The sequence below is a fragment of the Physeter macrocephalus genome, chromosome 19, assembly GCF_002837175.3.
Source record: "Physeter macrocephalus isolate SW-GA chromosome 19, ASM283717v5, whole genome shotgun sequence".
Lineage (NCBI taxonomy): Eukaryota > Metazoa > Chordata > Mammalia > Artiodactyla > Physeteridae > Physeter > Physeter macrocephalus.
In genome coordinates, this window is record NC_041232.1 from 1,578,972 (window position 1) to 1,601,356 (window position 22,385).

Consider the following 22,385-nt stretch of genomic DNA (forward strand, 5'->3'; position numbering starts at 1 on the left):
AGTTGGGACTAAGTGAGAGAGTGGCATTGACATATATACACTACCAAATGTAAAATAGTTAGCTAGTGGGAAGCAGCTGCATAGCACAGGGAGATCAGCTGGGTGCTTTGTGACCACCTAGAAGGGTGGGATAGGGAGGGTGGGAGGGAGACGCAAGAGGGAGGGGATATGGGGATATATGTATACATATAGCTGATTCACCTTGTTATACAGCAGAAACTAACACAACATTGTAAAGCAATTATACTCCAATACAGATGTTAAAAAAAAAAAGCAAGAAGAAAAAAAAAACACCCACTCAGATGACTATAATAAAAAAAATCAGACAATAAGAATTGTTGGTGAGGGAATTCCCTGGCAGTCCAGTGATTAGGACTCCACACTTCTACTTACTGCTGGGCGCCTGGCTTTGATCCCTGGCTGGGTAACTAAGATCCTACAAGCCATGCGGCATGGCCAAAAAAAAAAGAATTGTTGGTGAGAATGTGGAGAAATCAGAATCCTCATACACTGCTGACATGAATGTAAAATGGTGCAGTCACTTGGAAGGCAGTACAGCAATTCCTCAAACAATTACAGTCACATTATTACCTACTAATTCTACTTCTACATATATATCCATGAGAAATGAAAACATGTCCACACAACAACTTGTTCACAGATGTTTAGAGCAGCATTATGCATAATCACCAAAAATTGGAAACAACCCACACGTCTATCAGTGGGTGACTAGAGAAGCAAAATGAGGTATACCCATACGATGAAATATTATTTGACCATAAAAAGGAGTGAAGTACTGATATATGATTGAATCTTGTAAACATTATGCTATATAAGAAGCCAGTCACAAAATACCACAGTCTATGATTCCATTTGTATGAAATACTGGAATAGGCAAGGCTATAGAGACAGAAAGTAGACTGGTGGTTGCTTAGGGATGGTAGGGATGGGGGGATGGAGCATGATAAAGGGCATGAGGTTTCTTTTTGAGGTGATGAAAACATTCTAATAGTAACTGGTGATGGTTGCACATATGTGTGACTATCCTAAAAACCACTGCATTGTACATTTTAAATAGGTGAGTTACATGTTATGAGAATTTTATCTCAGTAAAGCTGTTATTTTTTTTTAAAGGGAAACATGAGATATCCTTGTGATGAAAAATGTTATGCATCTTTAAAAACAAAACAAAAACAAAAACCTAAGAGTGGAATACCTGGGTCCTCTGATGAGTGTATATTTAACTTTGCAAGGAACTGTCAAACTATTTAAGGTGACTATACTATTGTGCCTTCCTGTTGGCAATATATGAAAGCTCCAGCTGCTCCACATCCTCAATACACAGTATTTTATATATATTCTTAACTTTATGACATTCTAATAGGTATGTGCTATTATATCACTGTGATTTTAATTTACATTTTTTAAATGACTGGTGACATTGAACATCTTTTTTTGTGCTTATTTTAATTGCCATCCATGTATCTGGTGAAGTGTCCTAAGGTTAAAATAAGTTACAAAAGAACAAAAATTAGGGACTTCCCTGGTGGTCCAGCAGTTAAGACTCCGTGTTCCCAATGCAGGGGGCCAGGGTTTGATTCCTGGTTAGGGAACTAGATCCCGCATGCCACAACTAAAAGATCCCACATGCCACAACAAAGATCCTGCACATGGCAACGAAGATCCCATGAGCTGCAACTAAGATTTGGAGCAGCAAAATAAAATAAATATTTTTTAAAAATTATATTTAAAAAAAAGAACAAAAATTAAATTTCACAAAAATTAAAAGCTTAAATTAACACACAAATAAAATTTAAAGATGAAGAACTGAGAAAATATTTGCCATATATGTGAGAGAACAGGAATAATAGACTTAACATGGAAAGAGACAATGGGTTTTGCCTTATCTCCTCAGTGTACCTGCTGCAGGTATATACAACCTCCCACAGCACCAGCCTAATGTGTAAAGGGCTCTGACTCCTCTCACAGGTGATCTGGAGGCTGAAGCTGAGAGGGGCCTAAGGGGATCAGGTCAGAACTTGGAGAGAGGCAGGGAAATACAGCCCAGGAAGATACACCCAGTGCTCTGCCTGCAAACAAGGTCAGCAGGCAGAGGTAGTGGGAAGGTGTGGAGCATCAGTGGACAGGGGTAGGGAGGTCAGCAGGCATGGCATTATGGGTAGGGATGAGGGCACAGTAGCACAGAGGTTGCCTGTAGGGGCACAAGGGACAGCAGGAAGGGTGGGGCAAATTTTTGGCCGTTATTTATTCAAATATTTTTTCTTATCACCACCTTCTCTCTCCTTTCCTTTGAGGACTTCAGTTACCTGTGTATTAGGCTATCTGACGTTGTCCCATGGCTTACTGATGCTCTTTTCTGTTCTTTCCTCTTTTGGATTGTCTGTTTTGGAGCATTTTTATTGCTCTGCCTTCAAGTTCACTAATCTTTTCTGCAATGTCTAATCTGTCATTAATCCTATTCCACACATTTTTCATCTCCATGTTACGGGTTTTCATTTCTAGAAGTTTGTTTGCAACTTCATTGTTATGGTCTTCTATGTCTCCACTTAACTTTTTTGAACATAAGGAATAGTGTTATAAAGACCGTTTTAATGTCCTTCTCTGCTAATTCTAATATCCATATAACTTCTGGGCCAGTTTTGACTGATCAGTAAGATTGCTTATTCTCCTCATTTTGCATTGTGTTCCTGCTTCTTTGTATGTCTGGTGTGGATGCCAGACACTGTAAACTTTACCTGGTTGGATGTTGGGTACCTCTGTATTCTTGTAAATTCTCTTGAACTTTGGTTTGCAATGTAATTAATTACTTGGAAACAATTTGATCCTTTTGGGTCTTGCTTTATTTTCTGTTAGATGGATCTGAAGCAGTGCTCTAATTATTCTCCAAAACTGAGGCAAGACTTCCTGAGTAACTCTTCTATCCCAAGCCTGTGAGTTATGAGTTTTTCTAGTCCTGTTGGTAGGAACAGGCACTATTCCCAGCCCTGGATGACAACTAGACAATTTTCACCCTAATCCTTTCAGATGGTTCTTTGCCTGGCCTCAGCCACTTCCTCATCACACAAGCACTGATCAGTATGCAGCTGAATATGCAAAGGCACTCCCTCTGCTGAGCTCCAGGGTTCTCTCTCCATGGAGCTCCCTCTTCTCCGGGATTCTGTCCCAAAAACTCTAGCTGCCTTGGTTTTCCTGGGATCTCAGCTTCATGTCTTCAACTCAAGTATCCTGCTGGGCTCTACCTCAGCTTCCCCTCCCTTTGCTGCAGCCTGGAAACTCTCTCTCCAGGTAGGAAGCTGGGGCAGTCACAGGGCTCATCTTCTTTGTTTTCCATCTCCCAGGGATCACTGTCCTTTGTTTTCTGATATCGAGTGCCTTGAGACCATCGTTTCATGTATTTTGACTGGTTCCTTTGGTTGTTTCAGGCAGAAGGGTCAGTTTGGTCCCTGTCAATCCATCTTGGCTGGAACCAGAAGTTTCTAACCAGTCTTTCTGCTGCTTGTCTCCTCTCCTGTCCAAATAGTAGTGTATAAAAACACTGATTGTCAAAGTTTTATTCACAAGAACATGTGCTCAGTGCCATGACTTTGCCTCTGTGATCCCAGTTGGTCCTCACAACCATGCACGTTTTCTTAACCTCACCTCCCTTTGACAGCTAAAAAGTGAGGCCCACATTTTTCCTGGTTTGGATCCCAGGCAGGCCTGTCAGTTCTGAGGCTGCGTGCATCCTGGGGCTCCAGAGTTCTCAATGCCTGCGCAGCATCTCTGGCTCCTCATTTCTCAGAGAAAAGCTCACACTTGTAGCCTGGCTGCTGGGTGTCCATGACCAGATGCAGTGTGTGTGCTGGCTCTGTTGGGCATGCACGTGTGCCTGGTTCTCATGCAGCCACGTGACTTCTGAGTGAGACAGGCAATGGGATGGTCACCTGTTAGGGAGGTGCCGAGGAGGTCCAGGACCCAGGGGAGAAGGTGCTTGGTCCTCACCAGGCTTGAGGATTCTGTGATTCTGGCTGTCTCTTCTCCTGTGGGTCAGCATCGGGACCACTTTCTAAGAAAATCCCAGCTTCCAGATAATTCTTCAGAAAACTCAAGTCTGTATTTATGGATTTCCTTACATGATTTCCTTGGTGCCCAGCACAATCAGGGGCCCAGAGCACAGCAGAGACAGAACCAAGGACCTCTCCACCTGGCTTGGGAGAAGACAGGTGCATGGTGGCCAGCCCACTTGCCCAGCTCAGCCTGAGATGCTGCACGACCAGGAAAGTGACTCCACGCCATGAAATAACTTTTTGCATGGAGGGGCCGGGGGATCAGATGACATCAAAGGCGAGGGATTCACAGTGCAAGGGAGGGAGGTGGAAGTTAGAAGGAAAAGGCAGGGGAAGTCAGGACCATTTGGTATCCAATGCGTGTTCATTTATTTTACACTTACAAAAGAAATCGCCCACCCTCTGCCCCACCCCCCCAAAAAGTCTCTTTTTACAAACATTTAAAAATTAAAACTAAATGAAGATAGACAAGTTAATTTTAGTACAATTATTTTTCAATGTAGCTGTCATAATTAGAGTTTAAATTTCCTACAAGTGACCAATGTCCAAGTGACTTATAGGGAAATCCTGATTATTGGCCAAAAGGAAAATTCCATATTACAAGTTAGCAAATTCTAGTACAAAAATAGTCCATGTGTTGGAATAGGCTTTCTTTTTACATAGGTCTCAGGTCAGTCTACTGACTGCATAATACGCTAACATCTCAGGGTTCTCTCTTTCACAAATGGCTCATTCGTCATAGCTGGAGCAGCACGGCGCCTACAGTAGCAGGGCTAGTGTCCACCTGGGGACCGTACTGGAGATGGCAGGCCTGGGCTGCCTCACTGGCCCTGGGGCAGTTGGGCAGAGCCCCAGCTCCGCACCGGGGTCCTGGAGGGAGGAGCGAGTTGCGGGCAGAGCCGCTCCCCCTGAGGGAGAAACAGGCCCAGGACACAGGGGAAGTGTGCCCAGGGGCTGGGCCGGTACTGGTGCAGGACAGCCCACCTCCTGCCAGTGTCTCCTCATCCTGTAGCCCAGCGAGATAAGAGGCCGACCTGCGTGTCCTCAGTGGCGAGACTGTGGCCCTGCCCTTGCTGCGGCTGGGCAGGCTACTTGTCCCTCAAGATGTCGAGCTGTTCCTGACACTCGGTGAAGAGGCGCTGGAAGCGGAGGTTCTGCCCGATGACTGGCAGCAGCTCCTTCAGCAGGTCCCTCTTCCGCAGACCCTGCGGACACAGGAGTGACAGCTGAGTGCAACTGACAGTGAGCAGAGCTAGACTGTGGGGGTTTCCCTGGCCCAACAAAGACCCTTGTGCCCATCTGCTCCATGGGCACCCCCTGGAGAAAACATAGATGGATGAGAACAATTTCTCTGTAAGCTGGGAGGCCTGGGACAGCTAAAAAGCTGAGCTTGGGCACGTGGGATGGAGTGGCAGGGCCCAGGGAGGGACATAGTTCAAGGGTGGGTACCAGGTAGGTTCTGCTCTTCCATGTCCCCTAAGTCTGCTGTCACAGTCACCGCTGGCCTCTGATTGCATTGGTTAGTGGCCAGAGTAGCCTGACCTTCCAGAGCAGGATGGAAGTAAGGCTACCAGGGCCGAGGGCCAGGCAGACGGCTATCCTGGAGGGGCCACTCCCTTATGTGGATGTGCTCCAGGGACTTGAGGTCAAGGCCAGGGGCGAGGAGGTGCCTGGGTGACAGTGACTGGCCTTGGTTTTACAGTCCTGGGGTCTCTGCCCTCAGCTCTTGCCTATGCCTCCTCCACCCTGGGTGGCACCATGTCTGCCTGGGCCCTCCTGCAACATGCACTGCCACGCAGGGTCTCCACCGCACAGACCCTTGAGGAGCATGGCTGCTGCAAAGGGAAAACGACCAACTGACAGCACTGACCACTGGAAGAGAAGGGCCAATATGTTAAAACAAGTGTGGTTAACAAGATGATGAATTATAGAAAAGAACCAAGTGTAGATACCAAGTGTGAGCAACACAGTGGTTGAAGGAGATGGAATTAGCAGGAGACTGGACACTGCTGAAGACCAAGTCAGAGTGAGGTCAGATGGAGGAGCAGCCCACACTCAGCAGGGAGGCAGGCAGAGGGGAAACTGTAAGAGGAGAAACTGTACCGTTGCCTACAAAGGCAGGTGGAGTGCAGCAGATAGGCCCAACATCCACATAATGGATCCCACAGGAGACAGAGAAAAAAGAGAGAAGGAAATATTTAAAGAAATAATATGGGTATATTTCACATAATTAAACAACAACGAATGGCCTTAGGTTGAAAGGCTCCACTGAGTGCTGATCAAGTAATATATGGGAAAACTGATAACCAGACACATCAGAATGAAATATACAGAATTTTCAGATATAAAAAACAGAAAATTTCTGAAAATTTCTAAAGTACAAGAACATATTACCTACAAAGGAAGACATAACAAGATTCACAATAAAGTGTTTTTTTTTTTTTTTGGCTGTGCTGCGTGGCGAAAAAAAAAAAAAAGATGGTAACTCATGACCAAGTAGGGTTTATCCTGGAAATCAAGGAGAATTTAATATTAGAAAACTTAGAGCTGGAAAATAGGAAATAAAAAGATTATTTGAGATGACTTCATTGTTTAAGCCACATAGAAAATGCAAAACAATTAATGAACAAATTAATAAATAGAAATGTGTAGAAAGATGGCTGGTGATTAATATACCAAAGTCAAATGCATATGTACAGCAGCAATGAATAATCAGAAAACATAAAACAACTTATCACTTAGAATAGCCACAGTTATAAAATATCTAAGAATAAATCTAAAAAAAGATGCATATGGCCTATGTGCTGAAAATGAAAAAACTTTACTGGAAGGCATTAAAGAAAACCTAAAAGAAAGGAGAGTACTGATGGGAGCAGTAGCATAGTATAGATATCAGGACGGAGGCTGCAAAAGGCAGTGGTGAGCACTGCGGCATGTGAAAGCTGCAGGGGAACTGCAGACCCCTGGGAACCTGGGGTCAAGAGATACAGGTAGAATACAACAGAATGTCTAAGGTTGTGGAAAGAACCAGGAGTGAAACTTTTAGGGAAATTAAAAAATTTAAAAGCAGTCTTGTATAGCATAAGTGGAAATACAGCACATGTTGAAAATGGATTAAACTCCTTAATCAAAAAGTAGATAAAAGAACAGGATCCAACTATATGCTGCTTACAAGGAACTCACTTAGATCTAAAGGAGGATATACACAGGTTGAAAGTGAAAGAATCAAAAAGATATCCCATGTAAATAATAAGCAAAATAGAAAAGAGATGGCTATACTAATAATAGACAAAATAGACTTTATGTCAAAAATTGTTATAAGACACAGGACACTGTGTAATGATAAAAGGGTCAATTGACCAAGAAGATGTAACAGTTATAAACATATACCCACCAAACATCAGAGTTCCTAAATACATGGTGCAAACATTATCTGAATTGAAAGGAGAAATAAGACAGTCCTACAATTTGCAGAAGACTTCGATATCCTATTTTCAATACTGGATAGAACAACCAGACAGAAGATCAATAAGAAATAAAGGACCTGAAAAGCAGTATAGACCAACTGGACCTAAAGGACACATATGCAGAACACTCCACCCAACAAGAGGAGAATATACATTTTTCTCAAGTGCATGTGGAACATTCACCAGGACAGACCACATATTAGGCTACAAAAGAAGTCTCAATAAGCTTAAGAAGACTGAATCATAAAAGTGTCTTTTCCAATCACAATGGAATGAAACTAGAAATCAACAGCAGAAGAAAAACTGGAACACACACAAATATGTGGAAATTAACACACTGTTAAACAATAAATGATTCAAAGAAGAAATTACAAGGGAAATTTAAAAATATCTAGGGACAAATGAAAATGAAAACACAACATACTGGAATGCAGCAAAAGCACTGGCTAGAGAGAAATTTATAGCTATAAGAATCTACAAAGAAAGATCCACAAATCAAATCAATAACAGAACATTGCATTTAACAGAACTAGAAAATAAAAGCAAACTAAACCCAAAACAAGCAGAAGAAAATCATACATATCAGAAAATAACTAAAATGGAGAACAGAAAAACTATAGAGAAAATAATAAAACCAAAAATGAATTCCTTGAAAAGATCATCAAAATTGACAAGCATTTAGCTACATGGACTAAGAAAAACAGAAGACTCAAATAATGAAAATCAGAAGTGAAACAGGGACATTGCAACTGATGCCACAAAAATAAAAGGAGTATAAATAAGAGAATACTATGAACAACTGTACACCAACAAATCGGATGACCTAGATAAAATGGACAGCTTCCCAGAAATACACAGCTTATCAAGACTGAATCATGAAGAAATAGCAAATGTGAACAGACCTATAAGTAACAAGGAGATTGAATCAGTAATCAAAAACCTCCCAACAAAGAAAAGCCCAGGACTGACCAGTTGGCTTCACTGGTGAATTTTACCAAAAATTTAAAGAAGAATGAACAATCCTCCACATACTCTTTCAAAAAACTGAAGAGAAGAGAACATGTTTAGATTCATTGTATGAGACCAGCATTATCCTGATATGAAAGCCAGACAGAGACACTACAAGGAAAGAAAACAGTCCAATGTCCCTTGTGAACACTGATGAGTCCCGAACAAAATACTAGTGCAGTGGTCCCCAACCTTTTTGGCACCAGGGACCGGTTTCGTGGAAGACAATTTTTCCACGGACCAGGGGTTGGAGGTGGGAGATGGTTCAGGCGGTAATGCGAGCAATGGTTCAGGAAGTAATCCGAGTGATGGGGGGATGGTTCGGGTGGTAATGCAAGTGAGTTCAGGTGGTAAGGGGAGTGATGGGGGGGATGGTTCAGGAGGCAATGCGAGCAATGGTTCAGGAAGGTAATGGGCGTGATGGGGGGGATTGTTCAGGCAGTAATGCAAGTGATGGGGGAGATGGTTCAGGCAGTAATGTGAATGATGGGGGGGATGGTTCAGGTGGTAATGCAAGCAACAGTTCAGGCGGTAATGGGAGTGATGGAGGGATGGTTCAGGTGGTAATGCAAGCAACGGTTCAGGCGGTAATGGGAGCGATGGGGGGACGGTTCAGGCAGTAATGCGAGCGATGGGGGGATGGTTCAGGCAGTAATGCGAGCGATGGTTCAGGAAGTAATGTGAGTGATGGGGAGTGATGGGGAGCAGCAGATGAAGCTTCACTCACTTGCCCGCCACTCATCTCCTGCTGTGCGACCTGGTTCCTAACAGGCTGCGGACTGGTACCGGTACTGGTACTAGCGAACAGAATTTAACAGCAAATGGAAAGGATTATATACTATGACTAAGTGTGATTTACTCCTGGAATGCAAGGGTGGTTTAAGAAACTAAAATCAACCAATGTAATACACCACATTAATAGAATGAAGAAAAAAAAATCCCAGAAGATCATCTCAATTGATGCAGAAAAAGCATTTGACAAAATTCAACACCCCTTCACTACTAAAACAATCAACAAACTGGTAATAGAAGGAAACTTTCTCAATAAAATTAAGGCCATATATGAAAAGCCCACAGCTAGCATCATACTCAGTGTTAAAAGACTGAAAGCTTTTGCTCTAAGGTCAGAAACAAGGCAAGGATGCCCCACTTTCACTTCTATTCAACATAATACTAAAAAGTCCTAGCCAGAACAATGAGGCAAGAAAAAGAAATAAAAGACACTCAAATTTGAAAGGAAGAAGTAAACTGTTTTGTTTGCAGACAACATAATCTTATATGTAGAAAACCCTAAAGATTCCACAAAAAAACCCGTTAGAACTAATAAATGAATACAGCAAGTGTGCAGAATAAGAAATCAACACACAAAAACCAGCTGCGTTTTTATATACTGACAACCAACAATCTGGAAAAGAAATTAAGAAAACAATTCCATTTTCAATAAGCTCCAAAAGAACAAAACACTTAGGAATAAACTTAACCAAGGAGGCGAAAGACTAGTATACTGAAAACTGCAAAATGTCGCTGAAAGAAATTAAAGATATAAATAAATGGAAAGACATCCCATGTTCATGGATTGGAAAACATTAATATGGTTAAGATGTCAATAATACCAAAAGCAATCGATAGATTTAATGCACTCCCTATCAATATCCTATCGGCATTTTTCACAGAAATAGAAAAATCCATCCTACAATTCTTATGGAATCCCAAGGGACCCCAAATAGCCATATGAATCTTGAAAAAGATGATGTAAGGAGGCAGTCTCATACTTCCTGATTTCAAAACTTATTTCAAAACTACTGTACCTTTTAATTTTTGAGGTATGTGACTACATTATCATTCAAAATAAATTTAAAATAAAAAAACCTGAAAAACACTATTTAAAAAAATGAAAGGGAATGAAATAAACGGCTATAAGCAAAGCAAAACATTCTGTCTGCCTGTGGCACCAGGGGAAAACTACCAGACAGAGGATGTGCCCTCTGGCCGGAAGGCTGGTGTGGCTGGTATCAATACCAACAGCCACCAGTACCACCTCCCAGCCTGGGCTCTCAGAAATGGATGGTGCTGCCCACTGTTTCAGGCACCAGCCTGGGCACAGCTCATCATCACTTCTCAGGTCAGTGTCACAGGTCCTACAATGAAGACCTTGGCGGACAGAGGCTTCCCAAGAGCAGGGTCCGGCTGGGGATTCAGAGGCCGGCAGCCACACACGTACCTGAAGGACGGCTGCTTAGTGCCCAACCCTCTGCTTACTGTCTCCCTCCTGTACACACTGAGCTGTGACCTTTGAGGGAATGAAACCTGGATTTTGGGGTCCCCTGAGATGTGCTGGCAGCTCATATCACAAATTTTCCCAAAATATAAAGAATTCCTACAAACCAATAAGAAAAACAAATGACACCAACATATTTCAACAGGAAATACAAGTGGCTCTTAAATCTAGAGTCAGCATTGCTCGTTGGCAGCACTCTCCATCCCCAGCTCCATTTCCCAGCCATCCTAAGGACCAGTTTCATTTGAATGGCCAATTCTCACCATGAGAGTGTTCACAAAGAAACTCAACAAGAAGGCAGAGGGCTCATACTCAATTCACCCCCTCTGCTCCCCATATCAAGATGAAGAGACAGTAAGGAGCTCAATATCAAAAAAACAAGCAACCCAATTAAAAAATGGGCGGAAGGGCTTCCCTGGTGGCGCAGTGGTTAAGGATCTGCCTGCCAGTGCAGGGGACACAGGTTCGAGTCCTGGTCCGGGAAGATCCCACATGCTGCAGAGCAATTAAGCCCGTGTGCCACAACTAATGAGCCTACATGCTACAACTACTGAAGCCCGCGTGCCTAGAGCCTGTGCTCTGCAACAAGAGAAGCCACTACACTGAGAAGCCTGCACACCGCAACGAAGAGTAGCCCCCGGTCACCGCAACTACAGAAAGCCCGTGCACAGCAATGAAGACCCAATGCAGCCAAAAAAAAAAAAAAGCGGGGGGGGGCGGAAGACCTAAATAGACATTTCACCAAAGAAGACATACAGATGGCCAAGAGGCACATGAAAAGATGCTCAACATCACTTAATTATTAGTGAAATGCAAATCAAAACTGCAATGAGGTATCACCTCATGCCAGTCAGAATGGCCATTGTCAAAAAATCTAGAAACAATAAATGCTGGAAAGGGTATGGTGAAAAGGGGACCCTCCTGCACCACTGGTGGGAATGTAAATTGATACAGCCACTATGGAGAACAGTATGGAGGTTCCTTAAAAAACTAAACATAGAACTACCATATGACCCGCCATAAAAAGAAATGAAATTGAGTTATTTGTAGTGAGGTGGATGGACCTTGAGTCTGTCATACAGAGTGAAGTAAGTCAGAAAGAGAAAAACAAATACCGTATGCTAATGCATATATATGGAATCTTAAAAAAAAAAAAGGTACTGATGAACGTAATGACAGGGCAGGAATAAAGATGCAGACATAGAGAATGGACTTGAGGACACGGGGCGGGGAGGGGAAGCTGGGGCGAAGTGGGACTAGCATCGACATATATACACTACCAAATGTAAAACAGATAGCTAGTGGGAAGCAGCGGCATAGCACAGGGAGATCAGTTTGGTGCTTTGTGACCACCTGGAGGGATGGGATCAGGAGGGTGGGAGGGGATATGGGGATATATGTATACATATAGCTAATTCACTGTTGTACAACACAAACTAACACAGTATTGTGAAGCAATTATACTCCAATAAAGATGTATTAAAAAAAAAGGCATAAATTCAGAAGAGCACTGAGGCCAGAAGGGGATGTGGTAGACAGCAGGAGTTGGCTCTGTCCAGACCTGCTCCAAGACTTCCCGCCATACTCTTCACAGCTTGTCTTCCTGGCCTCCTTCCCAGTTGGGGTGCCCAAGTGGTCTGCTGGCTGCTGTGACGCATGGGCTGGCTTTCCTTTTAAGAGGGTGGAGGCTACTGGTATTGGCTTCCTTCTGTCTTCCTTCCTTCAGTTGGACATGAAAGTCATCTTATGACGTGAGGGAGAGGCCAAGAGAATCATAGAGATACAGACCTCCACTTAACTCCAAAGGACTTGTTTTGGAGGACAGAATAAAACTACCTCAGCCACCACTAGACAGGGTATCATTTACCTGCAGTTGAAAGCATTTGTCATGGGGACCCCGAGCAGACCAGTGGTTTTATTTATTTATTTATTTATTTATTTATTTATTTAACCCTTCCCCCTCCCCATGTGCTCAAGTCCATGCTCTAGTAGAGATCAGTGGTTTTAGGCAGTTGGCAGAGGTAAAAAGCAGGCAGCACTGCACTGATGCTCCTGGGAAGGGAGCCACAGGCTCTCCTGGACAAAGCTTGGGGTCAGCAAGAACAGCAGGAAGGAGGGGGAGAGGAGGGTGCATGGCTGGTAACCGGTGGCCTGCCTGTGCTCCCCGCCCCACCTTGGCCTAGAGTGCCCACCTTCAGGCTGAGACAGAGAACCTCTATGTAGAGCTCTGGCTAACGTCTTGGGCTCAGGCCCCCAGAGTGGCAGCTGGGCACAGAGTGAGGCCCCACAGCCCGGCCAAGGGTAGGGCTTTGTCAGACACGTGCTCCCCCACCCAGCAAGCAGATGGCCTGTCAGGCTGCCCCAGAGGTGAGGTGTGCTGGGAAACAGCTCGACTACTGCAGGTAATTCAGAACACCCTTCCAACCCTTCTTCCTGTTGAGGACAGGGGACAAAGCTGGATAAGCAGAAGCAGAACTCCCAAGAGCTAATGTGCTGGGGTGAAGGACTGAGCCGGGGTGGGGGAAGGCAGGAATCCAGGGGGACACCTTGGCCTTGGGAACACGTACTGACTGATGAGGAAGAGGCTGAGTGGGCTTCTGTCAGAGTTGAGAGCCCAGGGGACCAAAGCAGGGGCCTAAGGCCCATGAAAAGTGGGGGTCCCTGGTAAACCACCTCTTCTTTGTGCTGGTATCCCCAAGGGATGACCCGACCCTAGAATAAGGGTAAACTGGAAGGAAACCAGACCCTGCTCCAGCCAGTGCCCAGCTCTGAAAAATCCTCAGGCAGCCCAGAAAAACCTCCATCCCGACCGGGTTGAGACTCTGCAGAGCGGGTGTCTTAAGAGCTGGCACCGAAGCAAATAAAATGCTCTGTGCAAAAGCAACATCACCTGAGGCTCAAGCCATTTCTACAAGGAATTTTTCAAACACCATGTCCAGCAGACAGTTGAAAATAACCAGGCACTTGAGATAAGATAACGTGAACAAGAACCAGCAGAAACATTTATAGGCAATAGAGACAGACCCACAAGGGCTCCTGATACTAGGACTATCAGACATGCAACTTTAAAATAAAATAACTAAGTTTACTGTGCTCAAGAAGGTCAAAAGACTAAAATGAAAATTTCAAGGAGAATTAGAACTATAAAAAATGATGGAGCAGATTTTAAGAAGGGAGGACATGCTACCTCTCTGATGATGAGGGAAATGAAAGGGAAGCTATAACCAAAGGCAGCCTCTAAGCAAAGTCCACAGAATGAATGAAAGACATAGACCGAAAGAGCTTTGTGAGACTTGAAAGCACCAAGGCAGGATCCTGAAAGAACTTACAAAGCAATGGAAATCAGACTGGCGGCAGTTTTAGCAACAGCAGCAAATGCTAAAAGTCTGTGGCACAATACCTTCAAAACTCTCAAGAGAATTGATTTTGAACTCAGGATTCTAGTAACCAACTAAATTAACATCTACAGCAACAAAATAAAAAATGGAGGCCAAGTACACACCAAAACCTCCAGAGTCCTCCCAGGACCGACCCTCCAATCTTTCACCTCTTTTACCCTCCCATCACCTCTGCTCAGCTGCTCCTTTTACACTCGAGCCCTCATACCTCAGGGCCTTTGTCCTCACTGTTCCCTCTGCCTGGATGTTCTTCCCCCAGATATCTGCGGGGCTTCCTCCCTTACCTCCTCTGATCTCTGTCAATCAGTCAGGGCTTCCTCGATCACTGGCTGTAAACAGCGCCCCATCAGCACTCCGCACCCCTGTCCTCTTCATTGGTGTTCACAGGACCCATCCCCGCCAACACGTTACATGTACTTGCTCACTTGTCTCCAATCTGCCTCTGTCCCCATGAAGGTGGGGCCCCTGAGCCTTGCTCGCTGCAGCCGGCTGCCGAGCTATGCCTGGCCAGAGTGGGGCTCCACCGGCAGCTGCCCAACGGCTGAGTGAAGCAGTGGAGCGAACCGTGCCCCCAGTTCCCTGCCAACCTGTTCCTTGCCCAAGTTGATCAATGCACTCTACCCACTTGTGTGAGCCACAGTCTCATCTGTGCAATTTCATTATGTTCTTTATTCTCTTTCCCTCACCTGGTCCACATCCAGTCACCCACCCGCCCAGTCTTGTAGGCTCTGCCTCCAAAATACATCTTGAATCTCCTTCCTCTCCCTTCTCTGTGGCTGCCACATGGATCCAAGTTGTCTTCAGCTACTGCCAGGTCTGCCTTGTCCCGGCTGCTCTGCTACATCAGCGCCAACTCCTCTGCCGGCTCCCGCTGCCCTAGACTAAACCCCAGCTCCTCATAAGGTCCCTGGGATCCACCTCCTGCCCTCTCTGGACTCACACCACACCCTCTCCTCTGCTAACGATGTTCCAGCCACAGCGGCCTCCATGGGCCAAGCCCTCTGCACTTCTGTCACCTCTACCAGCACATTCCCCGGTCTCCACGGAGCAGGCTCATTCCTGTCCTGGGGTTTCACCCTGCAAGTCCTCTTCCGAGGCCTCCCCGCCGCTTTCTCCCAGGCACACCCATCATCGCTCTGTTGACTGAACTGCTTACTCGTTCACGTCTGCCTCCTGACCGGACTATGAGCCTCACTACTAACAAATCCACAGCCTCCGGCAGGCGGCTTTCCCAGCACAGGCACGTGGCTGAGTGGACGCTCCCTCAGCCCCTGATGCCAAGGGCTCCTGCCAGGGTGGGTGGGCTGGCAACTCGCCCTCTCTCTGACACCGGCAGTGTGCTGGAAGAGTGTAACAGGGAAGAATTTCAAAGCACTTTGGCTTACTCTTCAATTTCCATCTTTACTTTTCAGGAGATTTCTTGTGGCAAAAAGGAAAGTGGCACTTACCACTACTGTTGACTCCCATTGGCTTCCAGTGGAGGAGTGAACAGGCCCCAGTAAGTCCTTGCATATTTCTCGGAGTCGGTATTCAAACCCTAATTACAGAAAACAAAAAACAAAACAAAATAGAAACAGGAACACATTACAAAAAGAAATAAAGTCAAGAACAGACTAAGTTGTTATGTACATCAAAGCAGAAAGAACAAACACTCACTTTGTTGCCTCCTTGTCTCAGTTCAGCACTCAGAGGCCATAGAGAGAGGCTCTGACTCACCCCCCAATCCCGGGAAACACACGCAGTGGCCGCTGTGTGCTGGGCCAGGGAAGACAAGACGTGAAAGCTCTGGGACAGACCCCCCAAGGGGGTGGAGAATGTGGGGGCTGTGGGAGGAGGGGAGTGCGCTGAGGGGGCCCATTGGGGAGAAGAGGTGGGGGCAGATGCGCAGGGTCAGGAGGTGTCCTTCGGGAGAAGGTGGGCATGGGAATGAGGTTGGACGAAGGAGACGGAGGAGGAGGTGGGGCTATGGCACAGCCGGGGGGAGCACCAGCCACGCTGGAGGCAGAATCGGGGGCAGCCGAGGCCACAGGGAATGGAGGAAATCAGCCAGTGATGAGGGTGGAACCTGAGGATGCTTAGAGGAGAGCTGGTGTCCCTGTGAAGCTCGAGTCATCCTCCCCCCGGGGAGGAAGGAGGGACAGAGAGGGTAGGGGAGTTGTGCACGGGTCCTGGGCCAGACGCGTGTGAAGATGGAGAAAGAGAAGCAAGCGGTGGAGGTGAGGTGTCCCCTACGGGGGCAGCCCCAGTGAATTGATACCCAGGATGGAGGAAACCAGAGAGGAGCTGGAGGTGGGCTTCCCGGGGGTATGGGGGTGAGGCCAGAGGTGACCTGAGTGCCCGGCAGAGGCACAAGGTTGCAGGAACACCGAGTGTTTAGTAAGTCTGGGCGGGATGAGTCCACACTGAACTCATCCCTGGGGTCTGTGGGGGAGGGGTCTGGAAACGTGACGGGCGAATTCTGCGAGTTACACCCGTAGAGGTCGGGCAAGTTTTTCTGTCTTTTCCGTACTTAATTTGTTTTCTCTAAATCATGAACAAAACAGGGGAGGAGTTGAAAGCAAAGCAAGAAAGGCAGGAGAGCAGGAGAGGGTGTGGCGGTGCCGGCTCCATGACCAGTCCCAGGCTGTGTGGTGACACAGGGAGAGCTAGGGAGGGCCGTCCCCAGGCCACGGCCCTGGAGGCCAAGCTCAAGCGGACAGAAGCTGGCAAGGCCGGAGCCCACACCTGCCTCACAGGGAGTCAAGAAGTTGTGGGAGGTCACATCTTCCAACACCCTGCTGTCTGTTGACCCACAGGAGTGGGGCGGGGCGAGGAGGGGGATCCTGGGACGGGTGTAAGAGCCCTGGTGGGGAAAGCTGGGCTGGAGGGCCGAGGGGAGGTGCTGGACAGCAGGCTGGCCCTTCCAGGCAGGAGAAAGAGAGGTACAGGCCCACCGATGCTCTGAGGGGGCAACGAGGTCAAGGGGAGCTGAGCCTGTGTCTGTGGGTCCTCTGCCCCCACACCCTCCTGCCGCCAATCCTTGCGGCCTCAGGGGCTGCTCGGTTCAGCCTGTGGTGGGGCTGGACACCTGCTGAGCTGCCCACCTCATTGACTTGGGAGCGGGAGGCCAGGGCCCCAGATGGCGACCACGGGAAGCCGGAAGGAGGGAGGACAGAGCCCAGGCTGCTGCACCTGGGCCCTGACACTCGGGCCCTCGGGAGGGTCCCGTTGGGACGGGGACTGAGTGGGGCCCGGGAGGACAGAAGGACCACCGGGAAGCTCACCTTCGTTCACGAGGTATCGCACGTAGAGGAGGAGCCAGTGGCGGTACTCGTGGCTGGAGCGCAGGGTGAGTGCTGCGGCGACCTGGCTCTCCAGGTAGGCCAGGGTGGTCTCCTGCTGCACCATGTGAGGCACAGAGAAGAGGCGGGCTGCCTGCCTCCCCGAGCTGCTGGGGCAGGGAGGGGTCAGGTATCAGACTCCACGGCGGCCCAACAGCCCCCAGGTCCTGCTGTTCTGCACCTCCCATCTAGCCCCCGAGGGGACAGGCCAGCAGCCCAGGCCCCCACCCAAAGTGCAGCCCAACATGGGGATCCATGACCCACAGCCCCTCAGACTGCCGCCCAGGTCCTGAAGTGACAGAGCTGTGACCCTGCACCCTGAGACAGTGCCCACTGTGGCTCCCAGCCCTCGGCAGCCCCAGCCCAGCCCTGTGAGTGCCGCTGGGCTCAGGCAGTCAGAAGGCAGGCCTCGGAGGGACCACGTCCACACAGCCAGCCGGATGCCTCCCCTGCACCCGGGTCACCTACGTGGAGGCGCGGCCCTGGACTATGGCTAAGGGTCCCGAGCACAGCATGGCGTCCTGGGGTGGCAGGCTGCTCCTGAAGTCTGCACACTGGGCCAGGGAGTCCTGCTTGTCAGAAACCAGGTTCCTGGGGAGGCAAAGGCAGGAGCGGCACTCAGGGAAAATGGGAGGCCCAGCAGAGGCAGGTGGTGAGGGGCACTGAGGGAGCCGAGGTCCCTGTATGCCCATGTGGGGCCTCCTTACTCGGACACTCTGGCCCCGGGTCTCAGGTCCTGGGGGCGGGGAGCGAGTATGCCTGGGATGCTAGTCTGTCTGGGAGCCCATGTGCTGCGGCCCTCGGAAGCAGCTGAGAAGTCCCGGCGTCCAGCCTCCCAGAGCATCCCAGGCATCAGCGCTTCACATTCTCTGGACCCTTCACTCAATTTAAAAACAGCCTGGTGCCTACAGAGTCCACATTTCCCTTCTCAAATAACCAGCTTGTTTCCATTATTATACTAATCACATACAATACACGATATTTTGCAATTTGGAAGAGCAGGGAGTGGGGATTTTGAGGGTTGCTGTTTTTTTTTTTTTAAACTCAAGAAAGAGATCTCAGTCTGAGGATAAACTTGTGTCCAGCAACCCTTAACAGAGACAGGCTGGAAGGCAGCACACTTGGGCCTGAAGGAGCAAGGCGCAGGCAAGAGAAAACTTCTGATCGGCTGGTACACGAGGTATACCCTTCCTAACTCTGGGTTAAGATCTCTGATGTACAAAGAAGTTTTACAGGGACTTCCCTGCTTAGGACTCCATGCTTCCTATGCAGGGGGCCCAGGTTCGATCCCTAGTAGGGGAACTAAGATCTGCGAGACATGCAGTGCGGCAGAAAAAAAAAAAGAGGTTTTACAAATATAGAAAAGGACTCCAAAATGGACAGAGCAAAGGTACAGACATCACACGTGGTGAGTGACAGTGCAGCCCCACTAATGCACCAAGCCAGTCAGAGGTGTCCCTTGGCTCCGACTAAGCTACAAAAACAGCAGGGCCGGATGAGGCTGCCGTGAAGCTGACAGCACCTACGGAGGCCAGGCTGGAACTACTCATCGACAACCATAAAAGTTCAAATGTCTGCTCCAGACAAAGTGACCCCCGGGGAACAGTGCGGGGGAAGGACAGCGTCCCTGTGCACGGGTCTGAGGGCAGAGAGGCAGGGGGCCGGCAGGGATGGGGGCTGCACTGCGGCCTCCACTCTGGCCAGACTCCCAGGAGAAGTGGGCCAGGCGGGGCCCTTGCTGGCTGTGCTGGGTTCTGGCTCAGATGGACCCTCCACGGGGCAGGGCTCAGGGCGGCGTGCTTACCACGCAGACAGTGATGGGTTGAAGCAGTAGGCCTTCCCGTCCGACAGGTTCATCACGGGGATTCCATGCTGCGTCAGCAAGATCTGTGACACTGTCATGTCACTTCCTAGGGAGACACAAAGAAGGGGTTCCAGCATATTGCCGTCAGCGGGCGCCATGCTCCCACAGCCCTAGCCACGCAGACGGGACCCCAGAGCCTGCTCTCCATCTCGGCTGAGCGGGGCCCTTTGTGCCAGACCTGGACTTGAGCTGCCCGCCCCCAACCCCACCCCAGGGATGGGGCGGCCCCCTGCCAGGCTCACCTGCCAAGATGGAGTGTAGGGACTCTTCCTTCACCACCACTATCTGCCTGTGCACATCCCTGGGGGAGACAGGAACAGCTCACCCTCCAGCCGGGCCCGAGGGCCTGTGTGCTGGGGGGGCGACCCTCCCTGCAGCAAGGGGCACCCGCACAGCCTCTCCCGCCCTGCCTCTCACCAGACGGACAGCGTGGCTGTGGCGGTGAGGGCCATGACGTAGGAGCCGGTGCAGTGCAGGGTGGAGATCGGGGATGGCAGCAGGATGGGAGGGAGGAGGCGGCGACCACAGGTGGAGAACACGGACAGCATCCGCTTTTCACAGGCGACACACACCACGTCACTGGGGGAGCAGGGGGCTGGCGTCAGGGGGGCTGGGAGCTCTGGTGGCCCCGAGATGCAGGGACAGAGCCAGGCTGGGAGGCAGAGCTGATGGTGCCTACTGGAGACCTCTGCCTGGAGATGGAGTCCTCTCCCCCATGCGGTGGCTCAGGCTTTTCTGGGCTCACACGGAACTGCCCCCAGGAAGCATGTGCCCGAGGACCAGCAGCCCTGACAGTGAGCCAGGAAGCAGGCCTCACTGTTCGGGAGCAGCTGCAGAGCATTCCCGCAACAGTCTCCTAGCTGAGACCAGCCAGAGGGGCCCTGGGAGGCCTCTGCCCAGACAGGCTGGGGGGAGTGTGGTGACGACAGGGTGCGTCTCCCACAGGGGGCACCCAGCTGTGCTCAGAAGGCCTTCGAGACCAGGGTGGGAGAGACATGTCGCTCCCTGAGCGAGAAAGGCTGCACCACGAGTGTGTCGGCGCAGTCTCGTGTCTCTCCTTCCTAGTGGGGCCCCCTGGGGTGAGAGCGAGCCTAGAGTGAGGCCAGAGCCTCAGACCCCAGGCAGTGGGAGCAGGTGTGCAGCCAGCACAACAAGGTCCGGCCCAAAAGCCCACTGGAGCCCTGCTCCAAATCACTTCTGGGCCGCCAGCCGGCGCCTATGGTCTGCACGGGCAGCCAGCTCACAGCGAGGTCACCCAAGGAAGAGGCCGTGGGTCCCTGTGTTCTGTCTGCTCGTCCCTGTGGTCAGGGCGCACCTGCAGCCAGCCCGCTGCCAGGGATGCCGAACCTCTGGAGCTGCGGCGCGGGGGGGCAGGTCTGCACGCTGGGCTGGGGCCTGGCTGGCTGCTTGGCCGGACTCCCCGGCAGCCTCTAGCTCACACAGGGAGGCTGTGCTGACACACCTGGCCCCCAGCTGGGGCGTGCCGGCTGCCTTGGGACCAGGGATGAAGGGGGAGCCCCAGGGGATGGAGGGAGGAACAGAATGGTGGTTCCGTTCAGGCCCAGCACCTGGCTCGCTCAGGGCCAGGGTCACAGACATTTGTGAGAGTGTTTCACATGCAGCCTCATGATAAAGGATTCCGGGCCTAATGAAAACGACCACATCTAAACTGACAGCTTTGTAAGACCCTCGTAGGGGTACTGAGCACACAGTCCCGACTGGGGCCATACGTCCCCGGGTCCTCTTTCCAGATGGAGCACATGCGGGGCTACCACCGGGGGTGGTGGAAAGACACTGGGTGACTGACCACTGAATTCAGGTCTCCCCCAAAAGGGCAGATCTGGAAAGGGCTGGCCTTGGGACTCCGAGGACAGTCAGAAATCCATGCTGATTCCCTTGGATGAAAACCTGGGGTCCAGAGAAAAGGCCAGCCAAGGTCAGAGAGAGGCAGGCAGAGCTCGGCCTGGAAATGGAGACTTCAGGAATCCGACTAGAACGCCCAGGGGGCTTAGGTGACGCTCCAGGACTCAGTTTCCTCTCCTGTAACACGGGGGTGATGGTACCACCTTCATGGGGTGCCCCAGGGACTCGGATAACTCAGGCACCAGCTCAGTCCCGAGCGAGGCTGGGCGTAGGACTCCCACAGAAAGGCCACCTCCCAGGACAGCCCGGTGCCCCACAGCGCAGTGCGGGGTCCTGCTTTATGTTAAACGCCGGTGGGGTGTAGACCCCTGCTCTTACCAGCTGCCGGCAGCGGTGAGGATCCGGCTGGTGAGCACTGTCTCCCACTCCTTCCCTTCCCGGCTGCACTTCAGGCGGCTCAGCTTTATGCCCCCCACGGCTGTCACCTCGTTCTCCACCTCGATGTACATGGAGGGGTCGGAGCTCACCTGGGGGAGAGAAGCAAACAGAACGTTTTCAGCAGCAGTGGCCTCAGACGTGGGCCACGGACAGGAGAACGACATGTAAGGGTGGACAGAGTTGCCCGCCAACAGCAGGCTGGGGGTGGGGGTGGTCACAGGGCAGGACAGGGGGCCAGAGGTCCCAACGTGCAGCCCCCAGGGCAGGGCAAGTCCCAGGAGCTGGTGTCCACCTTGTCCTCTGTGCAGTGGAGCAGAGAATCAGTGTCACAGCTAATGACCTTGAAGCCTCTGATCCCACCACCTCCTCTCACAAGGGAGGATGCAGAGAAGGCAAGCAACCAGCCAAGAGAACATGGCACAGAAGGAACCCAGCCTGCTCAGGGGGACATGGGTCTCCTGACTCCTAACTGAAGGATCTTCAAAGACTGTCAGGTTTGGCCAGAACAGAGGCTGTGTCAGCACTTGGAGGAAAGGTCTGGAAAGCCCTTAGGCTCTCCAGCTCCTTGGCAGTGCACCTTGGCATGCATACTGGAGCCTGCACCTTGGCATGCATACTGGAGCCCAGTGTCACTGACAGGAGGGTCCCCAGAAAAGCGTGGGGAGACGTGTGCAGTTTAGCA

General features: G+C 49.8%; 1 protein-coding gene across 6 annotated transcripts in view; it reads right to left on the reverse strand.

The window, feature by feature from the left end:
- Positions 1 to 4,410: 4,410 nt before the first annotated feature.
- The window catches only part of HIRA (histone cell cycle regulator), a 59,086-nt gene continuing 41,111 nt past the window's right edge, over positions 4,411 to 22,385 (reverse strand). For all 6 annotated transcript variants that reach the window (XM_028480236.1, XM_055080394.1, XM_055080395.1 and 3 more), the window contains 8 exons: positions 21,644 to 21,792; positions 19,820 to 19,981; positions 19,645 to 19,703; positions 19,343 to 19,448; positions 18,007 to 18,129; positions 17,482 to 17,645; positions 15,667 to 15,755; positions 4,411 to 5,272 (listed from right to left, as the gene is read on the reverse strand). In XM_028480236.1, the coding sequence (XP_028336037.1) occupies positions 5,156 to 5,272; positions 15,667 to 15,755; positions 17,482 to 17,645; positions 18,007 to 18,129; positions 19,343 to 19,448; positions 19,645 to 19,703; positions 19,820 to 19,981; positions 21,644 to 21,792 (969 nt within the window). In that variant the 3' untranslated portion in view covers positions 4,411 to 5,155. The remainder of the gene's footprint in view (positions 5,273 to 15,666; positions 15,756 to 17,481; positions 17,646 to 18,006; positions 18,130 to 19,342; positions 19,449 to 19,644; positions 19,704 to 19,819; positions 19,982 to 21,643; positions 21,793 to 22,385) is intronic.